The 17123-nt window shown below is 41.6% G+C and overlaps 1 protein-coding gene across 1 annotated transcript in view; it reads left to right on the top strand.

The window, feature by feature from the left end:
* The window catches only part of eif4eb (eukaryotic translation initiation factor 4eb), a 9918-nt gene extending 4286 nt beyond the window's left edge, over positions 1–5632 (top strand). The window contains exons 3-7 of the mRNA XM_008277258.1: positions 905–1000; positions 1143–1206; positions 2151–2264; positions 4609–4748; positions 4838–5632. Of these exons, the coding sequence (XP_008275480.1) occupies positions 905–1000; positions 1143–1206; positions 2151–2264; positions 4609–4748; positions 4838–4952 (529 nt within the window). The 3' untranslated portion in view covers positions 4953–5632. The remainder of the gene's footprint in view (positions 1–904; positions 1001–1142; positions 1207–2150; positions 2265–4608; positions 4749–4837) is intronic.
* The last annotated feature ends 11491 nt before the right edge of the window (positions 5633–17123 follow it).

The following is a 17123-nucleotide window of genomic DNA, read 5'->3' as shown; positions in this document are numbered from 1 at the left end:
AAGGTTGTTTTCTGAAGCTGCAATTAATTTGCTGATGTCCCCTAAACACCTCACATGTCGACCATCAGTATTCATAGTAGATGCTACAAGGTGGTAGGGCACAGAGAAGCTTCTAGTCCAGAATCACTTACTCGTAAGTCAGACTAATGTTTGACCAAATATTAATTAGTTTAGAAAGAGTGAAATAGTTTAAAGTTGAATCTACCTGGACCGCCACTCAGCGACGCACAGACAGACCTGCTGAGTGTCAGGCTCACCAGTGTGACCAGTGAAACCGTTCAGTTGCACTTCACTGATTTTTGATCACAAGCAGCCAAATGGTCTCCCGCTGGAACCCTGCAGTATAATACGTACTGCCTCCCATTATGGCCTGTAATCAAACACTCAGCTCTTTCACAGACAAGTTAACAAGGAAAACACACACACACTCTGCCATAAACCAAAGCCGACAGACTGGATTATATATTTGCTTTTCACGCAGTCTGCCATGCTTCTTCTTCTCAACTGAGGGGAGTTTAACGTGTATAATTTGACTTATTCTGTCCTCTTTTGGCATTTATTTGGACTGTTCTCTCATTTCCCACTGACAGACCAGCTGCTTTAATTGCTTTATAATAATTTCAGCAGTCACACTTCCTTTTATGATTCTTCAGCCTAAAGAGTTTCTGGCAGTTGCTGAGCTGTAAGAGGATTTAGCTTTGAACAAGTACGACACAGCGTCACATGTAATTGGACCAGAAGGGTGACGGCATGATTTACGGTTTGCGTCAGCATCATTCAGGTGCAGCCATACGTCGCCTATTTACTCCAAAGCTCAGTAGCTTTGATTACTTCTGTTTACCTCATGTATATAACTAGCAGCTTGTTACATGTATGCAAATGTATTTGTTTCTGTTTCCAACAGATGGTCTCTGTGGTTCTTCAAGAATGACAAGAGCAAAACATGGCAGGCCAACCTGCGACTCATCTCTAAATTTGACACGGTTGAAGATTTCTGGGCGTAAGGAGCAATAAATCTCTGGTTTTCTGTACTTTCATGGATCGCCTGAAGCAGTAAAATGTCATGACTCCATACTGTTTATTGAAATGCTGTTAAATCTGCGAGCAAGAATGTTTTTTTAATGCTGTACTCTTTATTTCAGCCTCTACAACCATATCCAGTTGTCAAGCAACCTCATGTCAGGTTGTGACTACTCCCTTTTTAAGGTATGTGTGATTTGTTTACCATTTGTGACAATAAACAAGCAGCGAGGAGTCAAAGTCACAGTAAAGTTCAGTGAAAATCAGCTCTTTGTCACTTTTGCAGGTCAATATCCTATTTTGATGCTTTATGTTTTACACAGAAGTCTTCCATATTGCTGCATTCGGTCTTCAGCTATACGTACAAGGACAAGCGTTGAGTCAGTTCAATAAAAGCCTTTTATGACTAGCCTATCAATAAAGCCAACTTGCAAGATTTTTACAACAACAGAATCAAATAAAGCTTCAGCAAACAAGAGCAAATTGCAGAGACGAGAGTTCCAGGAAAAACAACAGCATCTTTTCTGTAGAGGAGGAAAACAAAGGTCGAAGATGGCTGGAGTTCTCTCTGACTACATCTGTCTCCACTGACACACAGCTAATCAGTTTAAAGGAGCTCGTTGAAGCAGATGTAATGAATGAAGTTCAGTAATTTCAGTGGCAGCTAGCAGTCACTAATTGCGCTCTTTCTAAGATTGGAGATGATAATTGGAGAAAGAAGTCCTCCAATATTGTTCTTTGAGATCATCTCTGCCAAAACCGACGTTAAAATCTTTGTTTTTCTGTCCGGAAAGTCAGTTCATCAGCACCTGGGTTAAGCTTGTACAACGTTTACAGTAGAAAATCCTTTGAAAAATATCAATTTTTTACAAAACACTACAAGCTTAATCATTAGACAATCTGGAGAAGAATGCCTATGAACTAATGTTTAACCGTCATCTCTGGGTATGTGTGAGGTTTCAGCTGCCTTATTAGTATTCCAGGTGCAAGATTCTGCTGCTATGTAACAGTTGGAAAGATTCATGTCTGGCAGGCGATGTTGAAATCGTGCTAAAATCTCACTTTTACAGGCTGTTTGTGACAATGCTGTGCTTTGGGATGTGTATTGACAATTTGAATCATTGCTCCAGGATGGCATTGAACCCATGTGGGAGGATGAGAGGAACAAGCGTGGCGGACGCTGGCTGATCACACTCACCAAGCAGCAGAGGAGATTAGACCTGGACCGCTTCTGGCTGGAAACTGTAGGTTTAACTGTGGCTGCTTTGCTTTGTATCCTGTTATTCAAACTTGGTGACACTATTAATCATTTCTTTAGCCTCTCTCCAAAGTAGTCCATTTATTACCTGCTGGCAGCCATAATGAGCTACACCACTCTATCATTACACTTGTTGCCTGCGGAAATGGGTGATTGCATCCTTTCATACTTTAAAAAACTGAATCTAACCACTTACCAGATGGCTTTAGTTTTCTTGCTGTCTGTGTCATCCATCTGTTGTCTAAGAAAATATGCTATTGCCTGGACTTTATCTTGTGGTGAGGGATCACAACCTACTCAAATGAGAGCAATTGAAAATTGGCTTGCTTGCTGCCAACTCTGCAGTCCACACAGTGTTGTGTGGAGTTCTCTTGCTGCTCTAAAGGTCACTGACAGTGATACACAGACATCTAGCAAGCAATGACTTGCCACTGAGCAAACAGTACTTGCTGTTCTGTAAATACGGTGGCCACTGAAGAAACAGGTTGTTTCCTCTTTCACTGAAATTCATACTAATTATATTATTATGTTATGCTGTAGACAAAAGTTGTTGTTTTTATGATTTCATACATTTTTTAGAGAGTGAAGCTCAGCACAGACCCAGGACCTGTGTGGATGTCCGCTAGAGGAATGTATGAGAGGAAAAATATTGCAAATGCATCCTGACATCCGATGGCTGCTAGGATGTGCTTCGTAGGCCCAATCCCAGTCTCCACACTCAGTCTCACAAATTTGTAAAGTGCATTCCCACTAAATATGGGAGAGCTTAAGGCTGTCACACCGTCAAACCCTCAGAGCATTAAGCCTCGGATGCATTATTTTCTCCTTTCATGCGCCCTCTCTGTGAGTATCTGCAGACTTTCCTGAGGGACTTTCTGATACTTAATAGCAAAATTTTGACCTGCATTTGTGATTGTCCTGCTCTGAAGGACAAAACATAGATAGTGTAAAGAAGAAATCCTCTAGAAGGTTTGTCTTTAAGCATCTGGCTGCTTGTAGTCATTATTCAGTGTACGTTTGTAGAGTGGTTTGTATTTTCTGTCAAACATCTGCATAGGATTTACGGATATAATGCAGTAATGTGCTAAAATTACTAAATAGGGAGTGATCAACTGTGAGTTTGATCTCATAAACAAAAGTCATATTTGGTGATAATATGGTGATGCATTGTTTCTGATTAACTGGTGCTGTCATAACAGAGTGACCCTGTCATCCTTTTTTCATTTCGAGGGCTCATGAACTCTCACTTTCAAGCACTTGTAAATTTCTCTTGGAGATGAATAAAGTATCTATCTATCTATCTATCTACTACAGCTCTTTTAAGTCCGTGAGAGTTTCGTGCTGAGGGTGAAGTTTGGGATTGGATATTATGCTGAGAAAAATCACCAGGAGGATGGAGTGCTGCTGAGCACTATAGTACTCAGTGCTGCCCCTGAGAACAGAAAGTGTAGTGCATTAATACTTGTTGTCACCTGTGACAGCACTGTTCCCTCCACCGCTGAGCAGCACTGCTGTCGGTCAGCGAGAAGGGGTTCTTACTGTTATTTCTTTATTTATTTAAAAACTGAAAATAAATGACCAACAGAAAAGTTACCTTTTTTTCCTACCTAACTATATTTTGTCACCAGACTGTCTACTGACATTTTTTCATGGTTTTGCTACCATCCAGTGAATTTGTAGGTCTGGTGGCAGATGTCCAGGCACAGTGCTTGTACATGGTGTTCAGGTCTGGATCAGGACTAGTGGTGATCATCCAAATCCTTGTGCTTGTTCTGTTCAACCAAATCTTGTGCTTTTGTTTTCTTGACTAGTCCAGGCTGTACTGAAGGTGAACGATGCACCTCTGGAATAAGATTGTTGATATTTTAGCTCGTTTGATAGTCACTGAATTTGATAATAAATGCCTTAGAGTTGTGCTGATTGGCTTAATAGCTTTTATTACAAATAACATTTTGGTGGTCATAGAGAGAATGCTTGCGGATAATGACCAAATGTATTGTAGTTATATAAAAAATCAATTAATTCAATAATTGCCAAGTATTTTTTAATCATTGATTAATTGATTTAAGTGATTATTTTATCGATTTTTTAAAGAAAATAATAGATTAATCTGCAATTACAATAGTCATTAGTTGCAGCTCTACACTACATATTACACCATTACTGATGAAATTGTGAGAGCAGAAATACTCATCCACCGTAACGAAGGTGACAAAGCCATCTCCGTCAGTGCTGTTCCTCTTTTTTTTGGCGAACATGGATGATATGCAGTTAACATGAAGATGCAGGTCACCATGACAATAGTTTTTCCTCCTCTGTCCTCTCACCAGCTCCTTTGCTTAGTCGGAGAGGCCTTCGACGACTACAGCGACGAAGTCTGCGGAGCCGTGGTCAACATCCGCACGAAAGGAGATAAAATAGCCGTCTGGACATCAGACTACGAGAACCGGGACGCTGTCACGCACATAGGGTGAGACGGATCTTCAGCCTCTGTTTAAGCATTGAAGCCTAACAGGTGATGACGGTCGCCCTCTCACACTGTCCTTTTCCTTTCAACAGGAGAGTTTACAAGGAGCGCTTGGGGCTTCCCATGAAGATGACTATCGGCTACCAGTCTCACGCAGACACGGCCACCAAAAGCGGTTCAACCACCAAGAACAAATTCGTTGTTTGAGAAACGCCCTATGTGCCTCTTTTCATTTTCTTGTCTTATTTGTTGTTGGTGCATATGTTTACTTTTGCTGCAAAGACTCTGCGGAACGCAATCTGGAAGAGAAAAAGAAAAATAATTCAAGGCTACATGCCAAATGTTTCCATAACCTGCCCAGGACTTGTACTACACAGGAAAAAAAAAAACACATGGAAAACAGATGAACACAGCATTCTTCCACAACACTAACAATGAGAGGTATGAAAAGTATATGACATTTAGAGTGCTTCAAACTCTATTGAGGAAATTTGTGTTGATTTTTTTCATTTTATTTTTTTTTTAATCAGGGGATCCTGAAATGCAAAAAAAAAAAGGAAAAATGTATATTTCTCTCCCACTTTTTTTTTTTTTACAGCATTGCTGGTTTGCTGTAATCCTTAATGATAAACCCTTTTAATTTATTATAATAATTTGCCTGCATATCATTAGATTGTTAGACTTTTGTTTTATGCTTCTTCTTTTTTTTTTTTTTTGCCTTGAACTGTTGCACGTAATCAATCTTTTTAAAGTATTACATGACCCATATTCATTTGAGTGTTAATATAATTAAAACATTGGTTTTGCAATTATTAACTGTCACACTGTGGAATGCTTCTTTTGCAACCTGTAATTGGTACATTCCTTGATATAAATGATTTACTATTTGACTCGCAGTGGTGCTATATTGTAGGACACCGACTTATACTGATGGACTTTTATCTGCCCGACGTTGGCAGGCAAAGAGAGCCACTGTATGAAGTAAGAATACTAAAGAAGACATTCTCAAGAAAACAGAAATTGGTGTGAAAGTGCCAAATCCAAACCCACCCGGCCCCACCACATCATCCCGAGATCCCTTAAAATGTCAGTACAAAAAGAACCTCAAAAGGAAAAGGTTACTTTGGGCAACATGGCTTCCCATCACAGTTCATTGCCACCGGAGCGGCTTTAAAAATGTCACTTCGGCGTGACAAATGTCATCACATTCTCAAGGATCGCCATTCTTTAAGCCAGCTGGTGACGCATCCACGGCTAGATCCTTCTTGATCTGCTCAAGCATTAAGTGACTGTAGATGTTTCATTAAGTCCCTGTTGACATTGTGGTAGTTACCTTTAAAGGTCAGCTGATTTGTCACGTCACACTAATCAGCACGCCTGCACTCGGATGATAAACACAGTAATAAGTAGGATGTATGTTTATAGCGCCGTCTCCGAGCAGATGTCACAAAATACCTCACGCTTAACGCACCGGAACTATAAAGACTGCTTTAAACAGGTGGGTGCTGCTTTTTAAGTCGTTCATAAGGAATTAGTTGGGGTGTTTTTGCTTCTTGTTGTGCAGGAATAAAACAGGAAATATGAGTCTATGACTTGCAGAATAAGCAGTCGGGTCAAGTCTCTGTAAAAAACAAAGCAAGCGTCTTCACAATTTGCTAATTTTGTAATTTAATGGAATTTGTCAGATTGTCCAGTAGGAGAGGAGCCAATATCTGAGACATGGAGGGCAGTCCACTGCAGCAATACATAATTTCTTGGCAGAAAAAAATGGATTTGGGTAATCTAGAGCAGGGGTGCCCAATTATGGTCCTCGAGAGCCCCTATACAGCATGTTTTCCCTCTTCCAACACACCTGATTCACATGATCAGGATCGTTATCAGGCTTCTGCAGAGCTTGATGATCATGTGAATCAGGTGTGTTGGAAGAGGGAAACATCAAAAACATGCTGTATAGGGGCTCTCGAGGACCAGGATTGGGCACCCCTGATCTAGACCATTGTTCCCTTTTAAATTGGCAGCGCGCATGGATGCAGTGGCCCCTTCAGGAGATAGTGAACGTTTAGTGTCTTGCCTATCCCAGACGTTCATTCCGCAAAACTTACTAATTAAACAATCCCGAAGAAACGGTCTCATCTTGCCTGTACTACTGTGTATGTACAGCAAAATGACAACAAACTTGATTTGATTTAAATTCCATCAGAATAGACGAGAAGGGTCTTTAGGTCTGTCCACTGATGTTCTGTAGAGTTGGTCTGGGTTTTGGCTGGGCCACTAAAGGACAATCAGAGCCTTGTTCTGAAGTCACTCCAGTCTTGTCCTGACTGTATGTTTCAGATCATCATGTGCTGAAATGTGAACACTTCCCCCCAACCTCAGACACTGCATTCTGAGCAGGTTCTCCTCAACAACTTCAGTTTATTTGGATGCATTCATCCCTCCTTCAGTTCTGATCCATCCTTATATCCCTGCTACCCCATAGCATGGAGCCTTCACCATGGAGCTCCTATTAGCAGCTGATGAGGAATGTTCAATAGACAATGTTGCTTGGAGCTCTGCCCAGAAAGTTTTTACCTCGTCTGATCAGAGAATGTTTTTCCTTGTGCTCAAAGGCTTTCATGTCTTTAGTCATGTCAGAGTTGCCTCCATCAAGCATGACTGGTGGATGGCTGTGAGGACTTCTGAAGCTCTGTTTGAGTGGCTTTTTGGTTGCCTTCCTTACCAATGCCTTTCTTGCTTAATTTGGCTAGATGGCTCTTTCTAGAAGTCCAAACTTCTTCTGTTTATTAAGTCAGCAGAACTTCTGGGAACCCGTTTCTCACTGAGGTCTACAGGGAGTTCCTTGGACTGCTTTGCCGGATATTTGTCCAGATGTTCAGTGCCAATCATGAGACCTTTATATACAAGGGGAGTTGAAAAAGTTCTGAGACTGTGCAGAGAGTGTGCCACCATCATGTGCAAGCAGTCACTGTCACAAGTCAGGATGCCACCAGCAGCGAGGTCAGTGTTAAACGCTTTTGTGACCACTGGTAGGAAGTCCATTTGCACTTCCTGCATGTACCTCAGACTAAAGAAGAGGACCTCAAATTATCCAACTAAAATAATCCTAATTTTGTGTGGAGGATCATCGCAGGTGATGAGAGGCAGCTGTCATGAAGAGAAGAAACATCAGAAGAAGTGTCAGGTCAGTAGCACACCAGCAGCACGCTAATTGTTTATCTCAACGTTCACATGGTTACATGGTGGTAATTAATCCCCCAGGGTTGGACTGTCAAGGCAGAGCTCCACTGTAACGTCCTGAGGTGTCTGAAGGAAGAACATTTGTCGCAAATGAGGTAAGCTGTGGCATAATGCCATGTGGGAGAGTAAAATTCAAGTTGAAGGGCTGTTTTTTTGGATCACTTTAGGACATTCAGCACCCAGTACAGATGGTGCCTGACAGGGAGTGTAGCAGGTGCTGCAGGAGCAACAGGAGCAGTGTATCGCTGCACAAGACAACCTCAACAGGGTTTGGAGCCTAATTTAAATCAGATTTTTATAGGAACAGTCTTTTTAATTGCACCTAGAATAGTAGAACAGGCCCTGGATACATGTCAAGAATAATCTAACGGGATACATGTGAGCACATTTAGCAGTGCTTCATCAAAGGGTTTCAATTGTTTTGTAAATGAGAGATTTCAAATTTAGATTTTAAATAAGATTGAAAAACAAATTGTCTTTGGGGGTTATTGAATGTAGATTTGTGAGGTTTAAAAACAATTACATCTACAACAAAGAAAATTCAAAAAATGAAGGTGTCTGAATACGTTAGTTAAATCCAGTGCAGTCCTGCTATAAATCCTTCCTTCATGAAGCTTGTAATGTTCAAATGAAAGTTTAAAAGAGATGTCGATTCAACTCTGGTCATTCTGGAGGATTTTGAGCTGTGTGGTTTTATACTGAGAAACAATTCAAATCCTAAACCGTGTCCATTTACAATGTGGTGTGAAAAATAATCAAAACACTTCTATAGATTTAGTGTAACAAGGCAGTACTTTGAATCAGTGACTTAAAAACTGAAACTGTGTGAGCAATTCAACTTGTAAAGTCCATCCATCCATTATCTATTAATCCTCACTAGGGTCGCCGGCGGGCTGGAGTCTATCCCAGCTGACTCAGGGTGAAGGCAGGGGACACCCTGGACAGGTCACCAGTCTATCACAGGGCTACACTTAGAGACAGACAACCAAGCACACTCACATTCACACCTACAGACAATTTAGAATCACCAATTAACCTCAACATGCTTTTGGACTGTGTGGGAGGAAGCTGGAAAACCTGAAGCTAACTCGCACTTCATGGGGAGATCATGCAAACTCCATGCAGAAAGATCCCGGGACGCAAACCGACGGGGCAACAGTGCTACCAACTGCGCCACCTTGCAGCCCCAACTTGTAAAGTTATGGGAGATAATAACATCTGTTCGGCAACACTTTTCTTTTTTAACCATATTGCAGTTACTGAACTATCCACCGGCACATTTTTAATCTTGAATAATAAGAAAAGCAAACGTCCCAGTCCGTACAGACAGGTAAACACGAGGCCACTGACACGGTCACTTTATTAAATGGGGTTACACACTAACCTTGGCAGCAATGAATGCAATCAATGTGGCAAATTGAATTGAGCACAGTTTTCTCGGTCTCCAGTCGGCCCAAGCAGCCGCAGGGCCTTCTTGTTTTCCAATCAGAGGCACTTATCAAAATCCCAAACCCTCCAGCGTGAGACAGTGGGTCACATCAATCGGTCGGAAGGACAGAGTCCAGCTGGGGAAATACAAAACGAAGGCTGAAATCTGAACAGACGCAAAAAAAAAAAGAGAAATATCGCTAAAGCAATTCATTTTAGAGCTACAACTTGGTTCTGAATCTGGCAGAAAATCACAAAGAGCAACGACATAAAATATTATTACTGTGGAATATTTATCTAGCTGACTAGTTTTCGGGCTGCCCTGGGTGTTGGTGTTGACGCCGTGGCTGCAGGCAGCTTTTAATAGCTAATCATTTCACTGCTGTCCATCACTTACATACACTGGAGGGAGCTGCAGCCCCATTTAACTTTAAACTGGTGTTTGTAGGACCAGTAGACAGTACAGGGATGGATTTGTTTACAGCCTTAAGTCTACATCCTGCAGGCTTTCATCTTAAAAGGCAAGTGATTTAGGAGCGCGGCGTTGTGTGGATTATGCGTGCTGTCTGTCTGGGTATTTCCCATCCCGGGCTTTGATGGTGGAAGCTCGCAGGAAGAAAGAAATTAAGTTAGGCGGCAGCACAGGCTGAAAAATGTATTGTGTTTGTGCAGAGGTGAGGAGGGAATTTCAAAGAATCAGCAGACGCCTAAAACATCAAAAAGGAACTTATTGGCGTGTTGCTGTGACTGTAGAAGGACTCTCCGTCTGATTCTCTGTAGTTAGTGAACAGCAGCGTATATGGAACAGCATTCCAGGAACAAGATTACACATATAACATCACAGAGATACATGCTACATATGATGTACGCTGCCAGCAGCTGTAATTAGGGCATCGCAATGTGTAATACCCTTACAGCGATAGGACCTAAGCCACAGTCATTTGTGAAGCTCAATGCTTTATCAGCTTACCGTTCCGTAGATGGCTGATCAATTTCCCCAGGGTGTATTCGGGAGCTCATTTTTCTCCCCGTAGTGGAAGGATCAATGGTGGGATTTGTTAACCCAGATTAAATGAATGAAGGGGGTAATCAGAGAATCAGTTAGCCTACTTTGTGTTATTGAAAATCCTTGGATTGCATTTAAAGCCCTGGCATATATACTTAATGTATATATAAGGACCCATGAGACACCATCACAGGAACACACAGAACACAGAGCAGCAGTCGGACACGCTGTCAGGTTTTTCGTATTGATCTAAGCTCCCTGTACACCTGTTTGAGCTCGACAGCCAACTTAGGAGAAACAGCGTAGGCCTACTCTCCACATGTGTTAGCTTCTTGCCTCCAAAGCAACATGGGATTGATTTTACCCTTTGCTGAACCCATTTAAGGCACACAACAGACCTGCACCTATTTGTTTCTGTTAACCTAGAGGTCTGTGAGATCCCAGGGGCTGAGAAAGCTTTCTGCCCCCCCAAATCATTGGCATCTATTACACAGGGGACACCGTCGCAAAGTAATGACAGAAGATTAACCCAAGATCATCCATGTGCAGCACGTTATTAACCAAATCGAAGCAACTGCCAGCCTGGATAGTAGATGTGATGAGCACAGATATGCTCTAAAAATCTGAATTTAAAGCGTAAATGCACTGATGAATTAGAATAGCCTACGGTTTGCAAACATAATAAGATCATTCCATCTTAAATGTCGAAATTTAATGTAATAATATATGTTATAGTGACTTACAGTATAGTGCCGCTTGCAAAGATAGTTTCCAAGGTCTCCTTCTTTATTACACAATTTGGGTTTCTGTCAACTGAGCTAATGGACTTTATTTACTTTATGCTGAAGATGTTGGATGTTAAAACTGTTGGCGGCTATTTAGAAATATTATTTTTCTAAAGAATACTTTAACATTTGGATCATTTACTGATAATAATAACCATTATTTCTGTTGCAACTTTTAACACTAGATTTATTTAAATGAACTAAGAGTTCAAAGAAAAGACATTTAAATATGAAGCTGAAGCAACAAGATACTAGCTTTCTTGCACAAAGAAGAAACGGTAAAAATACTGGCCTGCATCTGTCGAAAGTAAAAAGTAAAAATATCTTCAGCGCTGAATCTGACGCTAAAATCAGAGGACATCATGGACACATCAAGTGACACATGGTGTTAAAACATGGTGACATGGTAGCGACCTGTCAGTCATAAGGTGGCCTCACCCTAAAAACCCTGCTTTATCGTCTATTTTACTCTAAATGGGACCATAATTTACAACAAGAACATCACCCTGTATTTAAAAAGTCTTGAATCTTGTAATTGAGACCATAAACTTATTAGGAAAATATTGACTGAGGGAGCAGATCAAGTACGACTCTTATACGGTTAGAGTTGCAGCCAGAGGAGTCGCCCCCTGCTGGCTGTTCACTGGCTGCCACGTCTGCATCGGTTTCACTTTTCAAAACCAAAAGGCTTTGTTACGGTGGCCCAGAAGGGTCACAACAAAACAAAAGCCACAACACTACAAAATTAACCACAACACTACAAAATTAACCACAACACTACAAAATTAACCACAACGCTACAAAATTAACCACAACGCTACAAAATTAACCACAACACTACAAAATTAACCACAACACTACAAAATTAACCACAACGCTACAAAATTAGCCGCAACACAACAAAATTAGCCGCAACACAACACAATGGCTGCAACGGAAGTTGTTTTTTTTAACCCGGAAGTTATATTGTGAAGTGCGCAACCACACCAAGTGGGCAGAAGCCGGAGATTTTGTGAGATATTGTGTTGTGTTGTGGCTTTTGTTTTTTTGACACTTCTGGGCCACCGTACTTTGTTCATCTGTTATATACAGTCTATGAAACTACCACCAGGTTCTGTTTAATCGTGAACAGACAGTTGGCGCACCATGATATTTGCTCAAGTTGAACAAAAAGTTGACTGGATTAGGATTGCTAAGCCGCCCCTCTATGTAAGGTGACTACCAGCTTCAGCTTCCCTTTGCCCTATGGTAATTTTTTAACTTTCACACTGTGACTTCTTCTCATTTAATCATCGCTACAAAACACTTTGCCCTTTGCTTCTCCCCTCTCCTAATTGAAAAACTGGCATTTAGTGTGTATCGTGTTAATTGCCGCAGTGATTTGTTTCTTTAATTCAGTGGTTTTCCATCCTGTCCTCGGGACCCACCGAGCTGCTGGTTATCTATCTTACCAGGTGGGTAATTGCCGTTAATTACATTCACCTGGCATCGCAGGTGTCAATTAGTCCCTCATTAAATGGCTGGAGTGAAAAAAAGAAACAGCAGGGCAGAAAAGCACCGTTAAGAAAAGAGATGGAAAAACAAAACTCGCAAGGTTCTATCTCCTTAAACAAGCGGGTCATTCAATGAGGCTGTACGTTTTGCCAGCAGCTTGAAAATATCCAATCAATAGAATTTCTCATTAGTTTGATCCGTGCGTTCATCTAACTTTCAAAGAAAAGGCGAGGTCACGACTGGCAGGGTTCACACAAACTGGAGATAATTAGCGCAGCCTTTTGTGAAGTTTCATGGTGTTTGCACGAGCGGTTATGTATTAAATTGGCTGGTAATAATAACCCCCTGTGCACTCCCTGCGTCATTCAGCTGTGACAAATGAGCTCGAGAGAGTCAGTAGTCGTATTTCATTTGTCGTCACGATTCACCGAGGTGAATAGGCTATTTTCCATTTAAACGCTTAATTTCTGAATGTTTAGTTCTGTCCCCACCCGCAGTCAGAGGGTATTTAGTGGCAGAGCTGTACTTCGAGCTGCTAGTTAAATTAATTTCCAGCCACATATGGAAAGCATGTAAAAGTCTTCCATAATAATGTGGCTACATTCATTGGTTGTAATTAATATACATTATATATACAACCAATGTGCAAAGAAGAGACAAGAGTCTGCAGATTTTCATTCTTACCAAAGATTTGAGCTGCATTATTTATTATTTATCTTAATTTATGTAATTTATTACTTACTCCTAATGCAGACACGGAGCAACATTAGCCTAAATGTGGAGTCTTGTTCCAGTCTTGTCCTCTCCTTTCAGCTCTGTTTTGGTCAACCAATACCTTTAGCTGCTAATTGCAACAGTTAGTTGCTAACTGCCAGTTGGTGCTGGATATGTAACGTATGGTGGGATTATCTGAGCTTTTTCCCTCTCAAACCTCAACCTACAGTCGTGACTCAATAATCCGACCCTTAACAATCCAAAATCTTGCTATCCGACAGGTTTTAAGGAAAAACAAACAGAACCCATGAAAAATAGCCTTAACATACTGACAGCCTTGGATTCCGATCACGACTTAACAATCCAACAGATTGGCTACGCTCAGACTGCAGGACTTAATGCTCAATTCTGATTTTTTGTGAAATCAGATTTTTTTGCGAGTTCGTTCACATTTCCAGTTAAATACGACTTGTATGTGATCTGCTGTGTGGACTTTATGTGACCCAAAAGTGTCCCGCATGCGCAGAAGAGGACACGACAACGTCACACGCAGCCAGCGTGTTCAGTGTTTGTGGAAGTAAACATGGATGGTAATTATGGAGCGGATCTTGCCCGAAACAGAACTGTGACCGCTAACTAAACTGGCATCAGCAGACAAGTACTGCCTGTGTGTTTCGGCCACTTCCACCCCGGGGGGTACGCTGGAATTGGCCGGAACGTGCACAATTGCACCGGTCAATTAGGCGTGAAATCCAGCGATGCACAGTGTTCTAACAATACACTAATTATTATAACAACTATAAACAATTAATATTAACAACGAATGACCCTTCAAGCATCAAGCCCTCCTTGTATCTCAACCTCCGTCATGACAATCCGACAGCCTTGCTATCCGACATAAAAGAAGGTTTTACATTTAGTGTCGGGAGTCACGACTGTATTGCTTCTGAAAACAAGGTCACTAAGAGCTGTAAGAGTGGAGCAAAGAAAGGGCCATAAAACCAAAAAAAGACACAAAAAATACTTGGTACAGAAATGAGAAACTGCAGAGTCAGGTGATACCATGCAACCTCTCTCACATCAAATATAACAATTTGATCTGTCTAAAAATACATATAGGCACAGCTTTAAACAGGTGATTCTACAGACCATCATTTGGGTGTTAGTGGTCGTGCATGAGCCATGTCTCAATTCCACAGTGCGTACTCAGACTGAGTAATGTGTGACTATGTAGTGGGCTCACACAGGAAACTGGATGGCATGTGCATACTAAACACAGCACTGTGTTTCCAGTGTGCTGCTTATGTACATTATTGTTCCACAACACAATGCAGAGAAAGGAAAACGAGGCCACGATAATGGCTGCTGCTATTCACAACATCGCCACAACATTAAAAGCAGTGACAAGAGAAGTGAATATCTTTGATTTTCTTGTCATACCTGTCACTGGGTGGGACATGCAAAGCCACAAGTGAACAGTCAGCTGATGTGTTGGAAGCAGAAGAAAAAGCGTAAGGATCCAAGCAACTTTGACAAGAACCAAACTGTGATGGCTAGACAACTGGGTCGGAGAGTCAGCAGGTGTTGTGGGGTGTATGCGAAATGCACCAAAAGGGATCCAAGGAAGGACAACCAATGGATGGATGTCCAGGGCTTATGGGGAGCAAAGGCTGATCCGTCTGATTCCACAGAAAAGCTGCCGTAGCAGAAAACCTTAATGCTGGTACGACATAAAGCTGTCGAACACACAAAGCGTCACTGTTTGCTGTGGATGGATCTGCACAGCTGGACGATCACAGATGTCTACATTGACTCCTGTGCAACCTTCAATGGGAATGTTAGCATCAGAAATGGAACATATTTTCCTTTACCCAGCCAGGTGCATGGGTGCCCCTTTATGGCATGGGTGTCCTCTGATGGCAAGGGTCTCTTTTAGCAGGATAATGCTCCCTGCCATGCTGCAAAAACTCTTCAGGAACGGTTTGAGGAACATGACAAAGAGCTCAAGGTGTCGACTCAGCCTCTAATTTCCTCTGATCTCAGTCTGATTCAGCAACTCCGATCCATAGAGGCCCCATCTCCAAACTTCCAGGTCATAAAGGATCTGCTGCTAACAGCTTCACCTTCAAAAGACTTGTAATAATAGGCAGGTAGTAGCCAGTTGGTTTTAATGTTGTGGCTGATCGTTGTCTTTGGAAAAAACAAGATTAAAGCAATAAACTTTTGAAGAAACATCAACTTTCCTTGTTGGGTATTTCATGAATTTATAAAGAGTTTGGGGTGTTTATACAGTAACTGCAAAAAAACACAACGAGAATTATGCATATGATGGATATTTTATCAAGTTAGCATGTAGTATTTGTTCGGCACACAGCTAATACCTCGGTATGCTTCAAATTAAAGACGAGACCGTCTGATATGCATTTCAAAGACTGATGCCCTCCTCGCACAATCGGATTAAATACGCCGAAAGTTGCAGCTCGACTTTAAAGCACCGAGCCTGCACCGCACGCATGCAATAAAGAGGTAGCAAGTATATTATGTTGTCTGCCACAGCCTTGGGGATTATATAACCTATAGGTCCCTGCTTCCCTTACAAAGACTTTAACAACATTATTGCTTATCTCATAGAAAAACAAAGACATCCTTCAAAAATATACACGGCCTTCTTTTTGCACATATGCGCTGTCCTGTATGAGTATGACAACGAGCTCTTCTGCGAGCGCTCCAGTGCACAGACTACATATTTATTATGGGCGTCCCTCGAGGGAAGCCCTAACCTTAATGCAATAACACAGTGTCATACTGAGCTTCCTTTGCCTTCAGACGAATAGATGAAAGCAATTACTCATTAAATGCATCTCAGGCATTTTATTCATAATACTTATATATAATTTCTAATTGTCTTAAACTGAGTCTAGTGAGCGAGAGAGAGAGAGAAAGATGGAGTGATGGGCTAATAAAAGCATTTTAACCCAAAAAAACAAGTGTTTCCAGCTTGCAGCGAGATGTGTTTGGCTTTGCTACCTGTTTTTGAATGCTTGGAGTACTTTGCAGGCACTTGCTGCCTTTGTGCACTTGGCTTGCGTTCACCGACTGATGCAGCCTCCAACTATTCAACGCCCACCTCGGAGCCACTTGTCACTTTTTCATGGCTGTTATCTCTCAGTAATTCCCAAACAAGAGCATTTGTGCAAGGCTGTATAACAGATCGTGATGCGTGAATTGAATGTGCACAATAAACCGGCTTTGTTTTCTGTTTAATTGCTCCTCTCAAGCGCGCGCAGCAGCCGAGTTACACAACTACGGCAGGAATTATACAAAAATTCTGAGCATAACTCAGAATGCTGAACAGTTACAGTAATTACGAGCGCTTCGGTACGGCGCTGCAAGAGGGAAGAAAAGCTTGATGGAGGTTAGTTTGTTTTGTTTTTTCCTGTAAACACATTTTCGCTGAACATACAAAACGCTTCATATTTGACGTTTATCACAGAATTAACACATTAGGCTGAGGATATCTGCTCCCTCACCACTCCATTAGCGACCTGTTTATGGCTGTGTGATCTGAATGCTCATCCTCCTATAACTGTCTCCATGTTCTCATTCGCCAGGTATCGGCGGTAAAATGATTTCATTACGCAGAGTGAAAACCCAGCCGCCTGTTATTGCAGGAGGTCGCTGGGTTTTTCGCTGCTCCCTCCTGACCAATTTGCC

The sequence above is a fragment of the Stegastes partitus genome, unplaced genomic scaffold (assembly GCF_000690725.1).
Source record: "Stegastes partitus isolate 25-593 unplaced genomic scaffold, Stegastes_partitus-1.0.2 Scaffold93, whole genome shotgun sequence".
Taxonomy (NCBI): domain Eukaryota; kingdom Metazoa; phylum Chordata; class Actinopteri; family Pomacentridae; genus Stegastes; species Stegastes partitus.
Note: the sequence above shows the minus strand (reverse complement) of the source record. Positions and strands in the feature narration are given on the sequence as shown.